The 26,511-nt window shown below is 47.5% G+C and overlaps 2 protein-coding genes across 2 annotated transcripts in view; both read right to left on the bottom strand.

Annotated features, from left to right (window-relative positions):
• Positions 1-422, bottom strand: part of LOC100413807 (dehydrogenase/reductase SDR family member 12-like) — a 35,838-nt gene extending 35,416 nt beyond the window's left edge. The window contains exon 1 of the mRNA XM_078355650.1: positions 173-422. Within this exon, the coding sequence (XP_078211776.1) occupies positions 173-309 (137 nt within the window). The 5' untranslated portion in view covers positions 310-422. The remainder of the gene's footprint in view (positions 1-172) is intronic.
• Positions 423-8,774: 8,352 nt separating this feature from the next.
• LOC103791411 (transmembrane protein 272) overlaps positions 8,775-26,511 on the bottom strand; it is a 32,366-nt gene continuing 14,629 nt past the window's right edge. Inside the window, 2 exon segments of the mRNA XM_054252913.2 lie at positions 8,775-12,312; positions 12,314-12,417. Coding sequence (XP_054108888.2) covers positions 12,057-12,312; positions 12,314-12,417 — 360 coding nt within the window. The 3' untranslated portion in view covers positions 8,775-12,056.

The raw sequence follows: 26,511 nt of genomic DNA on the forward strand, positions 1-26,511 counted from the left end.
CCAGCCGCGGGCCGCTAGATGGCGGGCGCCCCAGTAGTTCGGAGCTCGCTTAGTCGGTCAAGCGAGAGGGTGAAGGGGCCGCGGGCGCGTTCGCGGCAACGCCGCTCGCCCCCGCCGAGGCGGGCCACGTGACAGCCCGGGACACACCCCCCGCCCCGCCGCGCCGCCTTACTTGGTGTACTCGCGCAGCCCCTTGACGAACCGCACGGCACTGCGGTACAGGGACAGGCCGGGCGCGCCGCACGCCGAGCCCCGGCGCGGCCTCCGCCCTGGTCCCGCCCTCCCGGGAGTCGCCCGCCCTGACAGCATCCCGGTTATTTAAGAGCTGCGGCTTCCGGGGCCTTGCTCCGCCGGGAAGGCGAAGGTCTCAGCGGCGGCCCGTCGACTCCGCCGCAGCCTCAGAGGGTGGAGTGAGGGCGGACGGGCCCTGCTGGGGACCGCAGTCGAGGTCCACAGTGTCCTGGTGGTTGAAATCAGGCGTCAGCAACGTTGAGAGAACACCTTTTCGCTGGGCATGGCCGGGAGGCGTGGATGGCCCTGTAACGCACCTCCTGGAATTTGGTTACCTAGAAAACCATGTGGAATAAAACGACGAGGCTTATGATATTTAAAAGATTTCTGCGTCGAATTGGTGTTAGTTATCATAAGGGTTATTGTAATAACTGGCGTTCTCTAAGTTCCTCTGTATCGGGGGATGCGGCGCCCTAGCACATACATCTCCGCTCTCCAGCAAGCACGGTCAGATTGGCCACACACAGGCAAGAGGCCGCCGTGGGGCTCCCACCTGAGAAGGAATTGTCTCCGTGGCCCAGACTTTTGCCACTGGTTCTGCAACTTCATGCATTGCCAGGGAAAGCCCCAAATCCTCATCAGTCTCCTTCCACCCAGCCCCAAATAACCGGTGTGAGTAAAAACGTGTGGTTGCTGTGTGAACCCAGATCTCAGACTAGTCATCCCCCCCACCATTCCAGCCCTGTTATGTAGAACCCAGACACCCCTGTCCACATCTAACCTCCAGCCCTAACGCCGCATTAGAAATGGAGACCTACTGCTGCTCTCATCCTAGTCACCCTGTTAAGTTCTATGCTGGTTTACCCAAGTTGCCCAGAGACTGAGCCCTTCTTACATAAGCTGAGCGGAGACCGGCTGCTTTAATAGCCTCATTACCTAGGATACAGGATCACTGTCCACCCTCACCACGCAGTAGGCAAGTTTTTACCTCAGAACAACTTTAGAAATCAATTTCCCCAGAACATCTCGCCCCTCTAAACAGGACTCTGAGGTTCCACTACATTAGTGTTATTCCTGACAGAGTGATGAAAGGAAATTTAAACAAGTGGCGTTTTGTAAAACCACCCAGCCTGGTGTGACTGTCAATGCCTGTCTGGCTTGGCTGGGAAAATATTTTAGATCCCCACGGCTACCCACTGTGATTTATACACTCCGCTTTGTGTCAGTGATGGAAAAGGTGTCAGTCTGCTCTGAATCTCTCTGACCACCTCAGGAAATACGCTTTTGGCTCACAGAGAGGGGGTGAGAAATGGTTTTGAACCACAAAGTCTCTTGAGGATGTCAGCAGCCCCTTGAATAAAAGTCTGGCTGGAAACCCAGCTCTCTGTTAACCAGGTGAACCAGAACATACTGCACACGCCCTCAGTCTTGGTTTTTAATGTGTAAAATGGGAATGATGCTCACCTCACGGGGTGGTTGTGATGATGAAAGCATTCATTATAAAGAGCTTAGTTTCCCACGAAGTGATCAGAAGCGTTCATTTCCCTCAAGTTCTCTTCTCATTCCTTTCTCCGCTCCACTTACAGCCATGCAGTGTATATTCAAGAAGTGTTCCATGAGGGCATGCAGTGTCCACTGTTAGCCTCACATCAACAAGTGTCCATGAGGTAGGGCATACATTATATACACTTCCAGAGGAGGTCTTAGGAAAAGCCGACCCCTGTCTCAAAATCAGCTTCTGCTCTCACTTGGATGCCAAGTAACACACACGCACAAAGAAACAAAGGGCAGTGTGGAGTTCATAGGGGAATGTTCCCGTTTAACTGGAGTCAGCTGAGCTGCATTCTAGTCCAATTTCTGCCAGTTATTCCCTGTGTGACCCGTGTGATAAAATGTATAGAAGGCTTAAAGTGTTCCAAGCATTGTGGAATACAGCACTAAATTCTCACACTGACCCATATGGTTACTCTTGCTATTATCCCCATCTTACAGATGAGCAAACTGAGAGAGGTTACGTAGCTTGACTGAGGTCACAGTAAATGCATAGTGGGGCCAGGTTTTGAGGCCAGGTAGTATGATTCCAGAGCCCACACCTTCCCCAGTGCATCATACGGAATGGGGGCAGGTCACAGCCTCTGGGCCTCAGTTTTTCTCATCTGAACAAAAAGGGAGCCAGACTGACACCCGGGACCCCTTTCAGCTCCAACTTTCTGTACTTCTAATAAGAAAATTACATATGGATGTTAAATAAGTTAGGCCCAGGGTGCTTCTAAGAGCAACGTCAAAGTGGGTAGAGTTGCTGCATTTCCCATGGGTGGAAAGCCACTAAAATATTTCTCCTGTGTTCCTGGTTCCAATTTGCCACTCAAAAAGCCAAACAAAGAAATCATCCTCCAGAGCTCCCTTCCAATTGATTTAGATCCCTGAGGCTAATTTTGACCAAATTGGAAGGAGAAGCAGAAGGTGTGGAAATCCATGGCTTCCTGCGCAACAGATACACATGATGAGAAGTCTGTATACACACACACACACACACACACACGCGCGTACGTGTTCATATTGCCTTCCACTGAAGCTCATACCAGTTCCTCTAGCCAAGTTGTCATGGCAACACCAGCTGCCAATGAGATCATGGAAGACAAGGTCATAATGGCAATGGTGCCTTATATTTTACCTGGCAAAGCTACTTAGTTAATAAGATGAATAACCATAAATCATAAACTCATAGGAAGTCAGACACCATTCATGTACATGTTTAGTGGGCAATTGGGGGTGGGGAATGGAAATGACAGTGAAGGGAAAGGAACGAAAAGGAAGAGAGGATGAGGCAGAGAGCAGGGAAGAAGGTCTCTGATGCTGATCCTTATTTTTCAGTGTGAACCATGCACAGGTGCTGACCCTGCCGTGCGTGGATTAAGGAACTGGGCTCTTCCTGATGACAAGAAGTTGTGGGGTGGGTCATGGGCTCCCAGCCTCAATCACAAAGGCTTATCAGAAACCCAGAGGCAACTGCTTTCTGGCATTCACTCTAGCAGAGGAGAGCAGCAGCCCAGGGAAGAGGTACAGTGGTAGACACCAACCCGCCCTCCCCCCAACTCCGCAGCTGACAGTTGCCATGTGGAAAGGCCTTTTCGGCTGCCTCCCCGTGTCCCTCGGTGCCCATCATCCTTTACAGACGGGCTTGCCCTAGGGCTGTCTGTTGCCCATCTGAACCAACTTCCTACCGAACAAGTCAATTTGATTTAGGGGTTTCCTTCCTTTCACAAGAAGCTAATCGCAGTGTGGGCCTCTGGCCAGAACTTTGGCAGTGGGGAGCTGAGGCGGGAGACAGACTCAGTTTTCACCGAATACCTTCTGTGCCATTGAATTTTGTACCATATGCATGAATCACTTGCTTAGATTTCAGACACGCAGAGATCCCCCTTCTTTCCCCAGCCCTGAGCACCCTCCAAGGACTGCAGACATTGGCAGTGAGATGGGCCCAAAGTGGGGCACTAGTGAAGCCAGGGAGGTCAGCCTCCATATAGCTGAGTTGATGGAGAAAGTGATTTTCCACAAACGGGACTCAAGTTTGTTTTAAAAACTCATGCAGCCTGCTTCCAGGGCTTCAGTTTTACCGCAAGCAGATTCTGTTCTGACTTGGGCTTTCTCTAGTGGTGCCTGGGGCAGAAGCGTGAGGCATGCAGGCTGCTTGGTGAGGTGGTTATAGTTCACGCTACCCACGCTACCCACCCTCCCTGGACCACCTCGTATACACTGCTGGCCTCGGGAGGAGGGCCACCCACACAGGCAGGAGAGGGATGCAGACACAAGGCGAGAACTGGGATAGAGAGTCAAAGGGCCCACGTTCAGCCCTGACGCATCTTCAGAAAAGACACTTTACCTCCGCCAGCCTCAGTTTCCCTCTACAGAGGAGCATAACTGTACAGTCCTCACAGCATTGTAATGAGGGCAAAATAAAGAAAATTTTCTCTTATTTAACAAATACTTATGTTCCACCTACTATGTGCCATGCACTGTTTTAATCTCCTTACAAATAAAAATGAGGTACCGAGAGTTTCAGTGGCATATCCAGGATCACGTGCATCTGGAAAGAGGCAGGGCCAGGATCCCAGCTTGAGAGTATGGGTCCAGATGCCACATGCATTAACCCCTTCTCTGTAAGGATGAGGGATGTGTCCCATGGTGGTGTCTCCTAGTTTCTTTTTTTAGTAACTTCTGTGGGACTGGAAACTTCCACTACTATCCCCTCTTCTTTTTTGGTTAGTTGATTTGTTTTTGTGTGTGATGGGGTAGCTTATAACTCCCACAGTTTTTTCTACCAGGATTCCTCCCAATCCCAACCCCCCCAAGCCAGGGGCACTCAGAGACTGAAGCTGGGTGCTGAGCACTGCAGTCACTAAGAGTGAGGTTTGGTTTGCAGCCTGGCCCTGTGTATGCATGGAATGACCAAAGGACCCCGTACTGGCCAGCTATTTAATACTGAGTGACTCCATCATTCTGTAGAGGCTTGGGAGGACCGAGGAATACATTACTTATTTTTATTTTTGACTATGGCAAAATACACACAACATAAAATTTACCATTTTAGCCATTTTTAAGTGTACAGTTCAATATTAACTACATTTATATTGCCACGCAACGGTTCATCTTCAGAACTTTTCCACCTTACCCAACTGAAACTCTGAACCCTCATTCAACCCTTCCCCAGCCCCTGGTTACCACCATTCTGCTTTCTGTCCCTATAAATTTGACTACTCTAGGAACTCATCTAAGTAGAAACATACTTTGCCTTTTTGTGACTGGCTTATTTCAGTTAGCATCATGTCCTCCAGGTTCACCCATATTGTAGCAAGTGTCAGAATGTCCTTCCTTTTTAGGGCTGAATAGTGTTCCATTGTGTGTATATACCACATTTTGTTTATCTGTTCATCCACGGATGCTTCACGGATTGCTTCAATTTCTTGGCTATTGTGAATAATATTAATATGAACAGCAGTGTGCAAATACCTCTTTAAGACTGAGATGTTAGTTACTTTGTGTGTATACCCAGAAGTGGAATTGCTGGGTTATATAGAAATTCTCTTTTAAATTTTTTGGGGGCCTGCCATACTCTTTCCCATGGCTGCTATGCCCGTTCTGTTCCCACCAGCATTGCCAAGGGCTCCGACTCGCCTAATTCTCACCAACTTGTTATCTTTGGAGTTCTTCCTTTTTTTATTTAATAGCATCCATCCTGAGGGGTGTGGGATGGTAGAACCTCATTGTGACATGTTATTAACTTTTCTTGTGTGTCTTAAAATACATGTTATAATTTCTGCAATACTCAGGTGTTGCCTCCGTCTTGTATCTGTTGCCGAATATATCTCAGTTGTAGGTATTTGCACAACCACGTAACATTGGAAGGATAGTTTGGTCCTTAAGTATGCGGCTTTGTTGATTTTTTTTAATGGTTTCATTGGTGATGATGGGATTTTGTTGACTCTCACACTCCTGAGGAACACAGGATGGCATCCACCCTAATCAGCCTCTCCCCTCGCAGGAGTTCGATGTGTTGTGGAATCCAGGTGAGTCTCCCTCAGGTGCCTCACGTGCCTGATTCAAAGGCCCTGCAATGAACTTCCCCACAAGCCCTGTTCAGCCAGGGGCTCCCTAGGTACATGACAGGAGGAATGGCAGACATTTCCTCAAACTGACCTCTCAGTTGTTCATTTGTCAAAATTACAGTTTCACATTACTGCTCTTCCCATTTTGATTCACAGAAATGACAGACCAGGCCAGTTAACAGAGGCTGTGCCTCTTTAAATGAGCCTTATGAATACGCGTTAGTCATGTTTGAGGCAGAGCTCTCCACTGATGATGGAAAGAAATCCATGATCCAGGAAGTAGAAAAAAAGCAGCTTGCCGAATAACATGAACAGTCTGATATAGTCTGTAAAAAGTACGTATACTTATGCTTAGCGATACATAGACATATTTCAAAAGGATACTACAGAATTAGCACTGGGTACCTTTTTGGGGACTGGGAGTTGGGGTGGGGCTTCAAATCTTTTGCTTTTTACCTCATACTCTTTGACAAGACTTGACTCTCTAGCCATAGCATGTATCACATTTACAATAAAAATAAAGCTTTAAAATCATCATTTTAGGAAAATAAAAGGGTTGTAAAGGGGATATGCTAGTAATTGATGTCATGCCTCCAGCTGTGGAGAAATAACCCTGGCTTAGGCCAGCTTCCCTGGAAGCAGAGTCTGAGATGAAGCTCTGGGATGAGGGACATGGTCTTGGGAGAAATGAACTAGGGTAAGGGAAGACACAGGGAAAAGGGAAGCATTGGGAGAGAATGTGGCTTCCCATGAAGCCCCACTTTCACCTGACCATGAGAACAGCTCTGGAGCATAAATGACACAAGTCTGACCTGCCCTGAAACAAGGGAGTTGGGTTTTTCCTCCCTCTTCCCCGACTCAGCCCTTAGCTCTGGGTGTCAGTGGGGTGAACTGGGAGGGGGCGGAACTCTCAGGCTCCTCTCGGCAGCTGGCTCCAGTCAACCAAGGCGGCCCCAGGAAAGGGTGCTGGTGTGCACCATGATCGCCCTCACCTGCTGCTGGGGCCCGGAGGGGACACTGGGCTGACAGATGGGACCCCAAGGGAATCTGGGCTTCAACCCCTTTCCACAGTGACTTGGGAATCAAACCCAAATGCTTCCTTATAAACAAATGTATAAACTGTAAACTGATGTAGGAAATGTTTTTCTTTTCTGTTTTCTTTTTGATGGCCATGGAAAAGTAAGTACAGGCTACAGGACATTGTATTAATAGCAGCTGAAATACTCAAATGAAGATATAAAGAGTAAACACATCAGTCTGGAAGAGTCCGCTCAGACGGCAAGAGCTCTGCAATGGTGGGAAAATCATTGGAAGCTGAAGAGGAGGACGTGCCAGCCTGCTCTCAGGAAGCAGGCAGCGAGTGTTCTGACCTGGCTACTGATGGCGGTCGAGAAGACTTTTCAATTTTTTTTTTAACTTCATGGACAATGTACATCTCACCACCAATTATATCACCCTTCCTGCATTGAGAATTTGAGAAAATTCAAAGACAGATTTGAATCCAGGACTAAATAACCCAGGGAATATGGCCAAAGAAAGGTGGGGGTGGCTGTAGGAGGCTGGATTGTAAGGCCTACAGTTGTGTGGGCTGCCTTGCTATCTTTGGGCCTCACAGAACTGTGAGTGAGTTCCCCTGCCCTCACCAGGCATGCCCCTGACCCAGCAGGCAAGGTCTCCCACCTGACCAATCCCCTATCAGTTACTTACCAGGCACCAGCCTAATTGTTTCACTTCACTGCCGGTCTGTGAAATTACTCAAGCAAGACAGGAACATCCTCCCATGGGAACACGGGGTTACCTGATCCTCTTGTTACTACAAGGCATGACCCCCACGGCCCCTGCCGGTCCACTCTGTTGCCGAATGCAAGCCCATGAGGCCCTGCATGGTACGTCATGTCTTCCTCCCCCAGGCATTGAGTCTGGTGACTAATAAGCTGCTGTCCATCTCATCTGTCCAGTGGGGGAAGGGGTGCATTTGGGCTTCTCCCACTATTTAGGACAGGAACCCCACCCTCACCAATAGGGTAAGTAGGAAGTCATCAGAACAGAGAAACATTTTGAGTCACCAGGCTTTTGGGAATATGCTGTATGTACAAACTCTTACTACCAGCAGCAAGCCCCAGTTGCTTTTCCTTTGCCTATGAAGCAGAGCTTACTCCTCTGAACAATGCGGTAAGTTTTAAAAGCTGACTGGTGTAACAAAGGAAGGAAGTGTCTTAGAGAAAACAACAGGGCTGGGTGAGGTGGCTAATGCCTGTAATCTCAGCATTTTGGGAGGCTGAGGTGGGAGGGCTAGGAGTTTGAGACCAGCCTGGGCAACACAGTAAGACCCCATATCTAAAAAAAATAAGAAAAGAACAGGGCTGGTGGCATTCCTGTAGTCCAGCTACTCAAGAGGCTGAGGAAGGAAAATTGCCCCAGTCCAGGCGGTCAAGGCTGCAATGAGCTTTGATTGTGCCACTGTACTCCAGCCTGAGTGACAGAGCAAGGCCCCATCTCAAAAAAAAAAAAAAAAAAAAACAACACTCCTCTCTTATTTCACTTCTGCTTGCAATGGCGAAATGCTGCCTCCTGGGATATCCAAGATAACTGAGCTGTTGTGATTCTAGGCTGAACTGAAAAGTGAATGACTGAAATTCTACCTCTAGAAAAGACAGATTCGTTGTCTTATGAGTTCTGTACTCATAAAAGACATGATCACTAGGATCACTAAGCAGAATTTTCTGTTAGATCATTTTTCTAGAATCTCCACTACAGACTCATCTACTGACTTGAGGATTATGAGTTTTATGGAGCAAAATTTGCCTAGAACAGGTTGTCAGCCTCTGTGGACACAGTCTGTACCTTTGGGAATCCCACTGGAAGAAAGAACCAATGAAGCATCCCAAGGACTGGAGGATTCTCTTCCCCCAGGGCATTCAAGGAAGACACTGGGGGACAAATTGAACAAAGTTTATTTCATCAACAATGAAAATGCCCAGAAGGAAATGAAGCACAAAATCTGGTCACACAAAATTGAAAGCTATTGACCACTTGGCCGCGTCTCACACTAAAAGAGAAGGAAATAACACAAGTGCTGGAATACACATTATCTTACCCTCACAGTCATGACCAGGACAGGCCCGACACAAGCCAGCCCAGGCTGTGTGTGTGGCCTGAGTGTGCACATGTGGTTCTCTGGCCACTGAATCAGAACCAGCCGGGCCCCGAGGGTCAGAGTCTCTGGGGGCTGTGATGCTGCATTGGAAACACGTCCTTGGGGAGTTCTGAGGGTTTGCCGAGGTTTGAGAGCCACTGGTGTGGCTGACTCCAGTGAAACGGCCCTATTTTTACTGCTGTCAACTGTCATTTATATACATTCAGGCAAAGAATGGTCTTTAGAATGATGCCCAATGTAGCAAATAAAATGACCTCAGCATACAGTTTGCTTTTGCTGCAGTCTTTTCTCAGATGGGAAGAACTGATTATCCCTCTCCGCCACTGAATTTGTTCCCTTGAGGTTTCATAGCCTCCAGAAAGTTCAGTGTTCCCGTGTCCACTTCTCATTGCCTTGCCAAGTTTCTGTTGAGGAAGGCTGCCCATCTCTTGGGCCAGTCTGGGGCATTTTCATTCTGCAGGTGTACACAGCACACTTCACATGAGTGTGGAATGCCTACTTCAGGCCATGCCAAGGGGTATAACCAGGAACTTCTTACACTCACCTCCAGCTGAGTGAAATCACACTAAGAGGTGATCACTTAAAGGGCACATGGCTCAGCCCTTCTTAGACAGTCCGATGTCATCCCAACAACTGAAGTCTGGAGTAAGTCAGACTTCAAAGAACCACAGTTACAGACCATTTGCCTTGGCCCCAGAACCTTTCCCTTGAAATGTGCCTTATCATAACCATCTCACCATCCCCTGAGGGAGGCCTTAATCAATCATCATTCCAAGCCTGCTGTGCTGAAGATGTCACCCACTGACCCACTCAGTGTCCCCTCTATGAATGAGTGCACATGAACATTTTCTTTCATAACTAACCTGTAATTTGTTTTTTAGAGATGGGTTCTCATTTTGTCACCCAGAATAGAGGGCAGTGGCACAATCATGGCTCGCTGTAACCTTAAACCAGGGAAGATATGTGACTTAGAGCAAGAGACCATCACCTCTTTTTTACTGCTTTGGTGACAAGGAAATGGAAAGCTAAAAATATAGTCCAGATTTTAGCAATTATTTAGGACCTATGACCAATATTCTCCATTACAAACAGGGGTGGGCTGGGAGGGGGTACATATAAGAATGAGCACACTTCATCCACCACTCCCTCTGGAAAAGATTTCTGCAACCCTCTGGGGATACTCATGCCTACCAGAAACTGGAAATGTCCAAGTTTGAGACCGAACTACTGATACACCCAAAGCACTAACCAGTCCCTGCCATCTGCTAACAGAAATCTTCATGCCCACAGCTGTTCACAGCTCCTTCTGCCTTTCCCACGGACCCTGCAACAGAAGCCTCAGAGGCTCTCATGTGGGAGTCATGCAGGGGCCCCTGGGCCCAGGTCTTTGCTGCTCACAGATGTCCAAGCATTGTCTAAGTGACTAGGCGTGGCTGATGACTCATGGACTGGGGAAAGGAGAGTGGGAGGGGAGCCCACAGAACCCCTGTCCACCGCAGCACCATAGCCCACAGACTCTCCCCGGTCTCCAACATGGAGAAGGCAACGCGGGACACAGTGAGGATGGAACTGGGCATCATAGGTGAAGTAGGATCTGCAAGCTGCACACCGGCTGGTCTTCTGCCATGGCTCAAGTGAAAATGAAAACAGAAACTGCCCAGAGAGACTGGAGCAGAAAAAAGAACTGTTCCTCCTTTGTCCAGCAGATGGCACACGAAGCACTTTCTTCTCACCTGGGAGGAAAGGGGGATCAAAGGTGACTGCAGGTGACAGACGTTGGCGAATGCTTCTAAACTCACAGGGCCTTTCCCTTAAAGCTATGGAGAAGAATGAGCCTCTCGGTGTGAGCTGACACTTCTGATGAAGGGAGATGCCTCCATTCATGGCCATTCAGGGATTGGTTTGATGATAAAGCACCAAATAAATTTAAAAATTTCCAAATAAACACAGCTCAGCAGTGTGTAAATATACAGAAAGGCTATGCACATGGCTGAGAGAAGCACAGTTAAGCAGGTGCCACGTGTGCCTGGGCACTGCCCTAGAAACACTCATGACAGCATCTTCATATGAAATTCTAAAGCATGCGGACTTCAGTCATAAAGAGGCTCCCCAGCAAGCACTGACAATGGACCTGGACCACAGCTCCCAGAGACTTCTCAACAGCGGCAGCTGGAGGGAAGGTTAGTGGTCACTGTGTGGTGTCATTCCGGACTTCCAGACATCTTGATTTATAAAAGGCTTCCAAAGCCTAACGGGTCATTAGGTTGAGGAGCCATTATTTGACATTTAAGCTCAGAAACCAAAAACAGCTACACTGATGGCACCCCAACTCATGCAACCTGGCCACCCAGGCAGCTGCAGATCACAGACAGGTACATGGATAGCCAGGGGCAGAGACAGACTCACGGCCAAGTGAAGAATCTGCAGCAGCGGCACTGGGTGCACATGGCGCTGCACTCTGCAATGCCAGGCTAGCAGGCCAGCCCTACCCCCTAGGTGGAAGCTACTGCCTTGACCTTGGCAGATTTTTTTTAGCTGACCTTGGAATGTTCCACTCATCACATCAAAACCATCTGATATTGGGCTGGAAGAGACTGCTCCTTCACTTTCTCAAAAGGCAGCTAGAGTCACTAAAAGAATATCTTTCTCCTTTTAATAACAAAAGCCATCATAGGGAGTGAAGTTAGATCTATCTGGTTTGAAAGTCAAGGTGACCATGACTGAATGACAGCAGCAGTGGCAACAACCAACATTGCTCTTGTACCAGTCATTGAAACTGCACTACGATTTGAAAAGGTCTCCCATTCTTTGGCTCCCACACTTCATTTCCTCAAAGACAATTATCCCTGTGAAAACTCTTGTGAGGACAAAATTCTCACTCTGAAAAGAGCAAAAGTGCTTTCCTCATGTCCAGGCAGGTAATGGTTTCTTTAGTCTGCTCTCATTATTCAGTGTATTTGGGTGGCTTTTTAAATGCCTGCAGGAAAGATTTTCTAATCTTTATGCCCTTCTCCTGAACCTCTGTGTGAGTGTACGTGCACATGTGCACACGTGGTATGCTGTCAGTCTTCAGCAGCAGCAAGTCTCCACCTGGAGCACAGGTAGACACAGCCGCTGCACAGCACGAGCAAGACCAGCACTGTGTGACTGAGCGCCAGGACCCCAACTGCAAACAGGTACAGGGTTTTGTCACAGTAGTCCTGAGGCTGCTGGAAAGGGGGAAGAAAATCAGGCAGGTATACAGAAAAGACCCAGTAGTTTCCCAGGATGAACCAGAGGAAGAGGAAGAGGCTCAGCAGGAGGTGAATGTAGTATCTGCGCATTCTGCCTCCAGGGGTACTCGTCGTCGTCATCGTCATCGGTCACCACGGCCTTGGACAGCAGTCGCCTCATCCTGGTGGAGTCGTACAACAGGAGAGACACCTGGGGCGTGGTGGGGAGCCAGGGTGGCAGGGCAGAGCAGCAAAACAGAGGGGAGGAGGGGGTATAGGAGGTAGCCATGGCAGGGTGTTGGGGGCGGGGAAAGAGAAAGAGGAGAAAGAGGAAGGTGTTACGAAAAGTGCACACACCAGTTAGAAATGCCACCAAGCAGCGACATTTAATGTGAAGAATGAGAATTAACACTGGCAAGAATGAAGGCATAAATTCATCGCCAGCATCCTCAGTGGCGCTTTCCTTTTAGATGTGTGAGTTGGTTTGGACAAGGCGTTAGCTGGGGCAACTTATCTCTGCATCAAGGTTCAGACTGACTCTCCCCTGTATTGTGCTAGCACATCTGCACCCACACATAATGTAAAAAGGACACCTGGTCCACATGCTAGAGGACCTTGAAATAGCTCCCTCTGCCTTGGGAGGAACCAGACTTTTCCCTGGTACTTCCAGGCCATGTAACAAGCCTGGCCGAATCCAGATACCATGGAACCGATTCCTCCCCACCCCAGCCGCGCCCAGCCTGCTCTCTCTTCTTGGACCACTCCCCATCTCAGGCATCTGGAATTCCCAAGTGGGGCTGTGCATTGAGAGAGCTGTTCCTCTTGTCTTCGTACATCTCTCAAGTCAGGAGCACAGACCCTTGTCCTTTAAGTGATACTCTTGGGGACAAAGACCATCTGGGCCCCTGGTAGATGGTCCCCGACTTCAACCTGACACTCCTTTGAAATTGTGCTTCCAGTTGTTTACACAAGACACCACAACCCACCCGACTCTAACTGTCACAGATGCCTTTGTCACAGGGGAGCACATTTGCCTCTGGAAATGCAGTGGCAGAAGAACACAGGTTGTCTTTGCTAAAAAATCTCTTAGCAGCTCCCCATCTTCTCTGCCTAGCGACTTGACCTGTGATTTTTTGAAAGCCTTGCCTGTGATTTGCTCTCTCTGGCTTCCCAGGCTGCCTACCTCTCCCAAGGCCAAGCTCATGGCACCCCTAACCCTGTAGAGCAGGGCATCAGAAAGAATCTTGGATGATGGAGGATGTGGCCGACTGGCAGAGATGGGGAGAGATTCTGAGCTTGAGTGAAATGGAAGGGCAAGTGGGAGCCAAGAGATGCAGCTAACTGGGCTCCAAACTGTGCAGAGAAGCAAGGATAGAATCAAGAGAGACAGAGAGATGGAAACAGCGAACCCCAAGCCATGTGTTTGGGTGGGTGGTGACTCCAGGTTTGGACTTGTTCCATGTTAAATTCCGGATGGAAATGCAGGGGATAGTGGCGCACAGTGGGGCAGAGTCAGAGCCTGGAGGTGAAGAGAGAGAGGTGAGGGCTCCTGGCCGAGATCTGGGAATTACCCCTGGGGAGGTGATAGGGACTCTGGGAATGGATATTGTACTAAAGCAGACCCCAGTGCTGGACAAGTGCTCAACATACATTGTCTCAATGAATTCTCCCAGCCTGCAGCGAGAGGTACTAAATAAACACCTGCACAGGACCGAAACTAGAGCCATGGGGCCAAAATGTCAACGGCGATTTTCTCTGGGTGGTGAAATTTCCAGATGATTTTGATTTCTTCTTTGTGCTTATCTGCATTCTCTGATTTTCCAAGGTGGAGAGTTATTACTTACGAAAGATAACAAAACCTAAGGACAGTGGTTAGTTCAATGCTTGGTATGTGTGATATTTAACGTCCATTCTAGCCTGGGGCTGCCAATTATCCCTGTTGCCCAGATGAGGAAACTAAGGCTCAGAGAAGTTAAGTCACTTCACTCAGATCCACAGTGAGTAAGAGAATGAGAAGGGCAGTGGTCCACACCTCTCTGACCACTGTCTACACCACAGTACACTGATGTTGAAATCGGAGGAAATTAAGTCGGAGGGTTCTCTCCTAAGACTTGCAGGCTGGCTGGGAGGCAGAATATCTCCGTAAGAAAAGGAAAGTAAGGTGTTAGGGGAGTTCAGAGAACCACTCACCATAGAGCTGACTCATCCAGGGTGGGCTTCCTGGAAGAGGGGGCATATTTTGGAACCCTATGCACAAGGAGAGGTGTGAGGGTCCTCCTCTGAAGAACAGTGGTGTGACAAAGGTAAGGCGTGGTGTGTTTAGGATAGGGAAGAAGCCAACTGACTGCAGTACTTGGCTGATGGTAACTGTGTGCTGGGGCAAGCCCAGGTTGAACACTAGCTTTGCCGTTTCCTCACTGTAAGCTGGAACTGAGAGTCCAGCTCAAGTTTCCGTCACTCAGATGCATTTCCCTTCCTTGCAGGGACCCGTTCCTTGGAGAAATTCCCCTGCTACCTGCCATGTGTCCACAGATCTGGCTGCCCTCCCAGGACTGGTTCCTGGCTACAGCGATGCCAAGAGAAAGGAACTAGCCCCAGGAGAGCCGTGGCAAGTAGGTCCCACTGCCCAGGCTTTCTGGAGCCACCTGACCCCCTTCTCTCCCACTATCCTTTGAAGTTGTAAGCTCTTCCAATCAATTACCTCTTAAGTTAGCCAGAGTTGATTTTTTTTGGTTGTTGTTCCTTATAGTCAAAGAATCCTTCCTGAAGCAAGTACCTGCCTCAAAGGGACATGGTGAGGACTGAATGAGTTCCAAACAAGGGCAGAGCTGTCAGCATGGCACCAGCAAAAATCACTTGCTCACCAGGGGTAGCAATCACCACTAAGAAGGGTGATGTGAGAAGATGAGGGGGAGCGCAGGGTAGGCAATGGTCACTGATTCCATATTTTGGAAACTCTCTTTAACACAACCTTCAGTAACAAATGCATTTTATGTCAAGTCCTAGTAACAGGACAACTGCATGTCCTTGTTGGCTTAGAGAAGTCCTAGTTTACACTGTTGTTCTGGCAGGATGATTATTAGAGCCCCCTTTGTACTCTCCAAAGTGTCCCAGTTAGGGTGATAAATTATACGGTCAACTCTCCCAAACACACACATGCCCATATGTAAGTATCACACATTGCTTAACTTACTAAGCACTCTAACTTTCTATTTTATTTTTTTAAAAAGTGGGTCATGACCTAGTTAATTCATTTCCTAATCTTCTAATGGGTCATGACCCTCAGTTCTTTTTGGAAGCTCCAGGAAATGTCAGCTCACATCTCTTCAAGTTTCTCTTCATAGAATGCAATACGGTGAAGCTATCTGATGCATTTCACTAAGGATGCTGGGACAGCATAGGTACGTTCTGTGGTTGAATACAAACCATCATTATCACAGGTAAACTTCTGCCTCTGGGGGCTCTAACCCTGTTTGCCGCTGCTCTAATGGTTATGGACTCACTGTATATTATCTTGCTATCATGAGCACAAAAATTTAATTTGGCTTCCAACAGTTTTAAATTGCCAGGGAAAAAAATCAATGTTGCTTATTAAGGCCTTAGTTTGTTCATTAAAATAAATTACCTTTGGGTCCTGGGCTGGCCTTCAGAAAGGAAAAGTTTGCTGTTATTAGGAGGAACAGACCCCATGGACAGTAATATCTCTAAAGGAAAGCTCCACTCAGCAGCCTGATGATGAGATAGTCGAGTGAGAATGGGAGGGCAGAGGTAATTACTGCTGGAAATGTTGCCCTTGTTTTGAGCATCTCTATGGCACTCAAACCGTCAGAGCCTTTCCTTAACACTGTGGGGCCACAGGGAAAATGTGGCCCCGCTGAGCCAAGCCCCTTTGGGTTTCCTTGGAGCTGAACAGAGTCCCAGGTAGATCCCACGGGATGAGGACGATCATCCCGTGATGAGGATGATCGTGGGCATTTGTACATTTTAGGACACTGCCCACCAGGCTGCTGCCAGGAGATGGGGCTTTTAACAGCAAGGTAACCTCAAACACAAAAGCCTTCAAAGGTCTGCCCCAAACCGACACAAGAACAGAAAACCAAATACCGCATGTTCTTACTCATAAGTGGGTGTTGAACATGAGAACACATGGACACAGGGAGGGGAACATCATACAACGGGGCCTGTCGGGGGGTGGGGGGGCTAGTGGAGGGATAGCAGGGGTGGGGAATAGAGGGAGGGATGGCATTAGGAGAAATACCTAATGTAGATGATGGGGTGATGGATGCAGCAAACCATCATGGTATGTGTATACGTATGTAACAAGCCTGCATGTTCGTTACATGTACCCCAGAACTTAATGTACAATTTAAATAAATAAATAAATAACAAAGGTTTGCCCCAAATCAGATGTCTCCCATGACAGAGTTGAGCTTGTGGCTACTGATTGCATATGAGAACCACAATTTTTAAGACATTCCTTTGATGTCTTAGATCAACAGCATGACCAGCACCACTGGCCAGGATCTCTCGAAGGATCCCCCCACCAGAAGGCAGCTGGCAAAGAAACCCGACAGTGGGTCTGAATGAAAGTCCACATTTGGCACTCTTGACACAAAACATTTGGTTTTCTTGTGTTACTGCTTTGTTTTTATAAAACCATCTGGGAAAATGAATGATCGTGTTTGCTGGCTCTGATATAGGAAGCAGTGAGGTGGGTTTGGAAGGGTGGGAAGAGTTGTTGATATCCAGAGGCTGATCTAAGCTTCTCTTGGTAGATGCAACATTTCTGCGGGCCAGAGATCTTGAAAACAACTGCAGGCTGTGCCACCCCTGATACTTCTTTAGTTGTTTTTCCTGTTTAAACAAATGTCAATACAGCCCAGGAGCAGATCAATTGCATAAGCTTGAGAGTCACAGAGAAGCACTCCCACCCCAGACACAAGAATACTTGAACAGTTGATTGATAACTGCAGCCAATTAATCCTATGTTAGTCAACTGAGAACTAGGAGGTATAGTTAAAAGCAGAAATCAGAACTGCTAAATCAAGCATTTTTTTGTTGTTGTTACCCAGGCTGGAGTGCAATGGTGTGATCTCGGCTCACTGCAACCTCCGCCTCCTGGATTAAGGCAATTCTCCTGCCTCAGCCTCCTGAGTACCTGGGATTACAGGCACGCGCCACCATGCCCAGCTATTTTTTTTTTTTTTTTGTATTTTTAGTAGAGACGGACTTTCACCATGTTGACCAGGATGGTCCCAATCTCTTGACCTCGTGATCCACCTGCCTCGGCCTCCCAAAGTGCTGGGATTACAGGTGTGAGCCACCGCGCCTGGCATCAAGCATATTTTAACCAAATACAAATGCTGCCCTCAACAAGAAGCTTCCCCCCGCCACACGCACACAAAAGCAGTAACAGTACAAAGAAAGGCCATGATTTTATTGGCTGAATTCAGTGGTATAACTGTCAGTCAGGGACTCCTCTGCATCAGCTCTTGTCAGACCTAAGCCACAGCTTAGTACATTGAACTCAACAGCAGGAAGGAAGCTCTTGCAAAGAGGCACGGCCCTGGGTAAACGCGCTGCATCTGGAAAAATCTGTCTCTGGAGCCAGCCCCATCACTTCAGCAACGGGCTTTGAGGGAAGTGACTCTGGCTCCCCTGTGAGTAGCAAGCAAGTAACAGGTGCATTCTAGGATGCTGTGAGTTAAATTTCTACAAGGACTACGAACAACAAACAAAGACACTTTACCTTTAAGGTACCGACGATGCCACCCACTAGCAAATATAAAGGAATGAGGGGCTATATGGGGCAGTCCTCCAAAAACTTCATTCCTACATAGGGCAAACAGAGGAGGATTGAGAGAAAGACATTCAACAGCACAAAGCCCGGTTTTGAATGAGTGGAACAAAATGTTCATCATGCAAACCTTATGCTCGTAGGGTCTGCACAGCCTCACCAGTCACCTGATCCTCAGGGCGCTCAGTGGATTGACGCCACAGAACTGGCTCTCACAGCGGAGTAGTGATAAATCCCCCTGCAGACAGGGCATGGACCAGGTGTCACTGCACCTTTTTCTGGGTATTAACTGGCTATGGGTCACACTCTGCTCATCTGAAAAGCCAGTGTATGCGAACTCACTGATACATGATTTGTTGTTTGCTTTCTCTACTTTGACCACCTGGAAGCCATGGGTGGCGATGGCTAGTTCTCAAGATTGAAGCAGCTTGGAGTATTATGTCATTACACTGCCTGGGAAGTCCCCGTGCCCCCTGACCCATGATGGAATTTGCATAAGCAAATTTCAAGAATTCAGGATTCAATATACAGTTTCCTTGATATGCTTAAAATAAGATCCAATTTAGGAGTCACGTTTCCAAAATGTGACTCTGTGTGAATGAGGTTCTCATCTACTCTGCTTCCAGGGGCCAGGTGGCAGGTGGCAGGGAGGAGCTGCTCTTCCTCCTTGTTCATCGAGCCCTCTGCTGTGTTAGTCACAGTCACCCTATGATCACCATTGACCATGTCACTGGCTGGACCCCACGCTGGGAAACACACGTGAACTCACATATGCCTAGCAACCAGATGCAGAGTACTAACAAGCCAGCCCGCTCAGATGCCTACCTTTTCTTAATGGTAATTTTCCTCCCCAAGGCAATGCTCTGTCTACTTTTCTCAGGTCTTTGTTCTCTAGACCTATTATTAACTGATGATATGATGTGTCTATTTAAAACATAAAGAAGAAATGCCCATTTCCCTCAGGGACTAGTCTGGCTCAAACGACCAGGCTCCAGATGGATTCTAACACACACCTTTGCTGTGGGAGACACTGACTGCCCAGTATGTGCCTCCCACATTGCCCACCTCCCTTCCTGGGTAGCAAGACAGTCTGACCAATTCTGACCAGTGGGCCGTGGGACACTTTGGGGCCAAAGCATTTATTTATTTATTATTTTTGAGATAGAGTCTCGCTGTGTTACGCAGGCTGGAGTGCAGTGGCATGATTCAGTCATAACTCACTGCAGCCTCAACCTCCCAGTCTCAAGCCATCCTCCCACCTCAGCCTCCTGAGTATCTGGGATCACAGGAATGTGCCACTATGCACAGCTAATTCTTTTTTTTCTTATAGAGAAGGGGGACTCACTATGTTGCCCAGGTTGGTCTCAAACTCCTGGGCTCAAGTGATCTTCCTGCCTGGGCCTCCCAAAGTGTGGGATTACAGGCATGAGCCACTGTGCCCAGCCTTGGCCAAAGTATTTAAAAACTGATACATGATTTGTTGTTTGCTTTCTCTACTTTGACTACCTGGAAGCCATGGGTGGCGATGGCTAGTTCTCAAGATTGAAGCAGCTTGGAGTATTATGTCATTACACTGCCTGGGAAGTCCCCGTGCCCCCTGACCCATGATGGAATTTGCATAAGCAAGAAATAAGCCCCTAGAGTGTCAAGCCACTGTGATTCCAGGGTAAATTTGTGACTATAGTACAGTTAAGTTACCCTGACTAAGACATCTGTCAACGGAGCCCAAGGAAAAGAATTCTTCCTGTAGAACCAAAGCCTCCTGTTTCCATGACATTTCGACTTCTAGCTTTGATTTGACATTTTATTTCCCATAAGTGCCTTGATACTTAAGCAGAGGGAGTAAGCCGTTTTCCTATGACTATACCGTATTCCACTGACATGAACAAAATTTTCTAGGTATACAGAGAGTCATAAATTCAGGCCCAGAACAGAACTTAGTCAAATACACACGTTGATCCAATCATCAGCCAGGCTTGTCTTTTAGTTATCTCTGATGTTTAGCCGAATGCGTTATTAAATGAAAATACTTTCCAAGTCTCAACACAGCCTTTTCACACAAATACCTTTAAGTACTTGATGCCAAATTTGTTGGACATGGACTGCCTTTCAATTCACAGGCCAGCTGTGAAATGAACATTGAGTAATGGCTTCGGTATCTGCTCATTCCCAATGAATAAAAACAGCTGCTGTTCACAGGAGAGTCATCAGTGCACAGATGGCTTAAAACAATCCTAATAAATTTAATAAAAGCCGTCTTTCCCCCTGCGTTCTCACGTACTGCTTAGGACCTACTTTACCTCATTGTCTGACCTGCCGTATCACGATTACTCCCTTTGCCTTTAGAGCTCTCCCCAGTTCAGATAACAATGACCAGATTAGTGATTTTTAAAATATTTGTTATTGTGATAAAACATCTCAACAAAAGTTGCCATTTTAACCATTTTAAGTGTACAATTCAGCATAATTACATGCATCATCTTATGCAACTATCACCACTATCTATTTCCAAAATGTTTCCATCACCCAAACACAAACTCTATATCCAATATTGCTCTATAAACATTAACACTCCAAACCCCCCTTTCTGTAGTGGATGTGGTGATTTTAATCTAATATCCATGGGAACTGGCTTGTAGGGTCTTGTCACTTTTATGCAGCCTTATTGGTGGATGAATTGTTGCAGTTAAGTTCATTTGAAAGATAACTGGCCGGGCACAGTGGTTCATGCCTGTAATCCCAGCACTTTGGGAGGCCAAGGTGGGCAGATCACTTGAGGGCAGGAGTTTAAGACCAACCTGGCCAACATGGTGAAACCCTGTCTCTACTAAAATTACATAAATTAGCCAAGCGTGGAGGTGGGCGCCTGTAATCCCAGCTACTAGGGAGGCTGAAGCATGAGAATTGCTTAAGCCTAAAAGGCAGAGGTTTCGGTGAGTCAAGATTACTCCACCACACTCCAGCCTGGGTGACAGGAGACCCTGTCTCTAAAGAAAAGAAAAGAAAAGATAACTAACCACATAGTCCAAAGGCTGGGATTCTCTTACCTCACAGATTTGCATAGAACGCCCTCTGGAGGGTACGCCCAACTTCCTAAGCAGAGTATGCCTAACATCTTGTGAACTCTTCTTGGAAGAACAGAGCCACATGAGAAATGTTAATTTTTGAATTGCACTATAAGCATCACAGCACCAGGGCCTGCTGAAGTGATTGCATTGTTCACTCTGACACTAAATGGCCCCAGACTACTCGGCTGTTTTAGTTCTCTGCAAACCTTAAAATCTACTTTTTTATTTCTTGTCAGGCTGTCAGCTTTCATGTCTTATAGATCTAAGGATACGGTTTTTCTTTCATTTTTAGTATTGTGGCTTTTGGCAGGGGTCCTAGGGTGAAACTCACATAACAAAATAAACCATTTTAAAGTGAATAATTCAGTGGCATTTAGTGGATTCACAGTGTTGTGCACTACCACTTCTATCCAGTTCAAAAACATTTTCATCACCTTAGAAGGAAGCCTCCTACCCATTAAGCAATTAGGGTACCGGGTGTTTCGTTGTTTGGCAATAATTCCTATGCCCTTTTACTTTATGCTTCAATATGCTGTGAGCTTGGACCTAGAACTCTGGGCCTGCTGAGCTTCTTTTTTGGAGGGGAGTTGGGGGGACGACAGTGTCTCACTCTTGATACCCAGGCCGGAAGTACAGTGGCACGATCATCTCACCTCAGTCTCTGGAGTAGCTGGGATTACAGGTGTACGCTACCACGCCCAGCTAATTTTTAAGTCAAGACTTGCATTTTTTGGTAGGGACAAGGTCTCACTATGTTGCCCAGGCTAGTCTCAAACTCCCAGGCTCAAGTGATCGGCCCGCCTCAGCCCCACTAAATGCTGGGATTACAGGCATGAGCCCCTCTTCCAGGCCATGTGAGGCTTCTAGGTAAATAAGGGTAGCTACATTTTGTACACGGGGCTCAGGGGCTCCCATTAGCAATGTTCAGAAGCATAAGATTAATTTCACTGACATGTGATAACAACTTTTAGCTACTCAAGGAGCTTCCCCTATCCTGCCCCTCTCCCCACTTCTGCAACATATCACACTTCTGTGATTATGAGGTTTAGTATGCATGATTTATGGAAACATTTATTCATTCATTCAGCAAAAAACATGTATAGAGTGCCCACACGTCATCTAGCACCAGCTGCACTTTTTGTATTGCTCGCAACCTGCTTCCACAAGGGAACACAGAAACTGGAAAGGGACTCTGGGAAACCTCTAGTCCAGTCACTTCCGAACTTGGGCTAGAGGGATCAGAAGCATCTGGGGACAGATTTCTAAAAGCAGGAGTCTGTCCCTACCCAGATACACTGCATCGATATCTCCCAGGATGAGCCCCAGGAAGGCGTATTTTTAAATGTTCCCCAAGTCATTCTGAGATGGCACATAGGTGTCTGGGAATCATCGGTCTGGCCAGTTCTTAAACACATATTTAATGTCTAAAGATCACATGCTGTGTGCCCACGCCCCAACCTGTCTGACCTGTGGCATCCAGTAGCTCGGCAGGCAGCTTACCTATGAAGGCCATGGACAGCGGCAGAGCGAGGAAAGTGCAGAGCACAAAAACGAAGCAGGCTGCAAGGAGAAGAAGGGGCAGGCACTGGATTAGAAACATACAGACCCTGGCATTTCCTCTTCACTGCAGTTTCTTAAGCATCCTGTGAAACCTGACCTTCTCTCCAGTGGCAAGTCAGCAGACGGGAGAAGGTCGCAGCTCACCTGGGGCTTCCACACGGTGGATGCAAGCCAAGACTCACATTTCTCAGTGAGCTCAACATCTCTCGTCATCACTCTGCCAATGCCAAGGCCCAGATTTTCTGCAGGCCCTCTCCAAGTCTGACAGCTTATAGAAAAGGAGTTTATAGACTGCCCCTGTGCCCGTGCCAGGACACCAGAAGCTGCCGGCATTCACGCAGCCAGGCAGGATCCACCCTGTGCTTCCTGGGTGCCTGTACCCAGGGCAGATGGTTCTTCTCTTCCCTGGTTAAAATTCACTGACAACTCACTTTATCACTTAAAGTCTTTGCTTCACAAAATCGTTTTCCCTTTCCATTCATTTGGTTATATATTCCACAGTCCATGACATTAGGTGGCCTCCTAAAACTTCCTGCTGACACACAGTATAATAGAGCTTTGAACTGGCTTGGGGTTCTTCTTTCTGCTCATGCCACCAATTCAACTTTTAGACATTGGGAAAGAACAGAGGAATGGGGGCTACACAGCCTTGGGTCCAAATCCTGGCACTGTCACTCACTGGCCATGTGGCTTTGGGCAAATGTTTGACCATCCTGAAGCCCTGTTTTCCTCTTCTGTAAAATGTGGTGGCAGATGTATGCATGAGGACTCAGTGTATGGCAACTTTGATAATTAAGCAATTACTTTCCTGCTTTGCTTCTTGGTTTCCTCATCTGTTAAATAGACTGCAGATATAAGTTTTGCGTGGCCAGCATGTTTTTTGAAAGTATTAATTTGAATGCCTCTTGGGTAGGTCTACCCCCTAGTTCCCTCTTTCAAACTCTTGACAGCATCACGTCTGGGTTTTCTGCCGAGTCCTGTTGTCATCCTGAGCAGAGAGAGGATCTCTGAGCGAATGTCATGGCAGCCCCTGCAGTGTCTACTCCTTCCGCTCTAGGTCATCATCTCAATTATTTTTGGGTACCCCCACCTCCCGACCTCCCCAGTCTCCTGTGCCGTTTATGTGCCCTGGCAAAAGCTGACCCCTCCCTGGCCTTGGAAAAGGGCATGAAGTTTCACCCTCAATTAACCCATAGAGTCCCACTCACTGAATATGTTATTAGTGGATGGGCTCATGACTTATACTGGGAGATTTACTGAGAGTCAGGAAAATGCTTTCTCACTCTTCTGACATAACTTCCAGAAACAAGGTTTCTCCCTCCCTAGCCACTGGTGAGGAATTGAATCACTCTGGGGGTAGCTGGCAGCCTTCTTGCCACCACGAGGGGAAGGCAGCCTATGAATGAGGCCAATGTCCTGGGAGGCAAGAAGAAAGGTAAGAAGAAACTGGGTCCTCAGTGACATTCGTCACCCATGGAATCCCACCACCCTTGATGCGAAACTACTTCTGGACTTGCCATTTATAGGAGCCAATAAATGCCCTTTGCTACTTAAGCCAGCTTGAGTTGGGGTTTCTATATTTATACAGAGCCCTCTGTACCTGGCTTAATCTGCAAGGTCCTTTGCAGTTTTGAATTGTCAAAGATCTGGGATTTATCCGGGAAATTGTCTTCTCTAGAGGAGAAGAGATCTAAGGCTGCAAGTGCCTCCAGCTGGGAGCCTCACGTGCACACTACCAGATGCCAGCTCTGATCTTGCTACCCACAGTGGGCAGGGTGCACAGGGCTGGGTGCTGCCCCTCTCTCAAAGAGACTCCAGGAGTTGCCCTCCATGACCATCTTGACCTTCACCTCCAGGAAATGTTGATGGAGACAGGCATGCACAGTGATTTGCCCCAATTTCCACTCCTCCCCTCAAACCACCCCTGAGCTGGCTATAATGCTGTCACCAGAGCCAGCTTCACAGGCGTGAAACTTAACTACCCCATGCTTGGGTAGACCCAGCATCTGGTTTGACGCTGTTCTGTTGTCATCTTGAAATTCTAAATAAATTTCTCTCAAAATTGTGTATTGTAAGTGAAGCTGGACAGGACAGTGAGGCATACGTGTGAACAGAGGGGTCTGTGAAATGCTTGTGTGGGCTGCTCTTCACCGCCAATATTCACATTTAACTTTACGAGACTCAGAGCCAATACAAGAAAAGCGTGTTGTGTCTTCAACTGAGTAAGCAGGGGGCTGACAGTCCTGAGAAGATATACTCCCATTTGAACCAGAACTTGCTTCAGATGCAGACAGAAAGCAATGATGTTCTAAGAAACAGGAACCACCAAGGAACCCACCAGCCCCTTTCTGACCCCTAAATTAGTATATCTGTTCCTCTCAGACCTTCTTCACCCATCCATGAGCAGAAGGTGGAGAATATGGGTAGAATGCGCCCGTATCAAGAAGCAAAATGAAGAGCTGTTAGTTTTGTGCAATGTTTCCAATGTTCTGGTAAAAGCAGAATACGTACGAGAACTATGAAACACAAGTTGCGTCATTTCAGTGACTCAACATATGAGTTAAATGCTCTCACAGTTGCCTTTAAAATGAACATATATGATATGAAGATGAATGGTAAGATATATACTAATAAACATTTTGATTTCTCTCTACTTAAAATGACATTAAATAGCTAATAAAAAGGCCAAAAGGAGGCTTCAGAAGAAAGGGAAAAGCTTTTTCTATTTTAGTCCCTTGTACGGTGCTTTTTTCCTGCCTTTTGAACAAGGAGCTTTGCATTTTTCTTTTGCTCTGGGGTCCAGCTGGTCACAGGTGACACAGTGCTGCTGGCAGGTGTGGCGAGTTAGAGAGAATTTCAGTTAATCTAGCCACATCTGTTTTAATTCTCAGAGTGGGGTTCAAGGAAGAAATTTCTTGCTGGCAAAGGATAGACAGTCAGGGGTTGATGAATCCCATTCTCTATTTCTGACCTTGGAGCTTGTTACCAGGATGATAAGAAGTGATCGGCATCCCGGAAAATCCTGCCCTGTGTGCAAGCTTGAGGCAGATGGTGCCACCTGGCCACATATATAATCCAGGTGGTCGGTGACACAAAGAAATGGAGCAGTCCCCAGGGAGGCACCTGCCACCCAGGCTTCCTACTGAAGGGTGGCAGAATATGTCGCCCCAAACTATGCAGTTATGGCATAAGGGTTATTTTGAGCTAAAGGCACATAAAAAATAACAGATGGAAGACGGGTGCCCTGACCCTCTTTTTCTCCTTCTTGAAAGTGGGAAATCAAAGCCTCATGTAGAGGATGTCCTCCCTCTACCAGAGGAAGGCACCATTGTTATCATCAAGGACGGGACATTGAGACCAAGAGAATTCTGTACAAACAGATTGTGTCAGAATCACCCTTGTCTTCCCTTAGCCCCCCACATGGTTTGCTTACTTTTCTACAATTGCCTCTCTGTTCAGCCCAGTATAAAAGCACTCACGTTTTGCTGTTTCTTTGGGTTTCCACTCCTTATGAGGCTCTTGCGTCATGTGAACCTGGTACTGAATTAGTGTGCTTCTCTCCTGTTTGTCTTACATAGTTTAATTCTCAGGCCCAGCTGAAAGCCCCTAAGAGTGGAGAGGTAAGACGTTACCTCCCCTTCACTACCTCCCAGCAGGGCTGAGAGAGATGGCCCTGGTCACCACCTGGAGGAGGCTGTAGACTCATCACCTGCAGCCAGGACACCTGAGTCCCAGCCCCATTCCGCTCCTCATGACCTGCAGCAGAGACTGCAGGACTCTTAACCTTTGAGGTTTTAGTGTCCTCATTGCACACACGAGCATGATTACAAGATTTTCCTAACAGACTTGTCAAAATCATCAAATGTCATAATCTGCGTAG

Source organism: Callithrix jacchus, chromosome 1 (genome assembly GCF_049354715.1).
Source record: "Callithrix jacchus isolate 240 chromosome 1, calJac240_pri, whole genome shotgun sequence".
Lineage (NCBI taxonomy): Eukaryota > Metazoa > Chordata > Mammalia > Primates > Cebidae > Callithrix > Callithrix jacchus.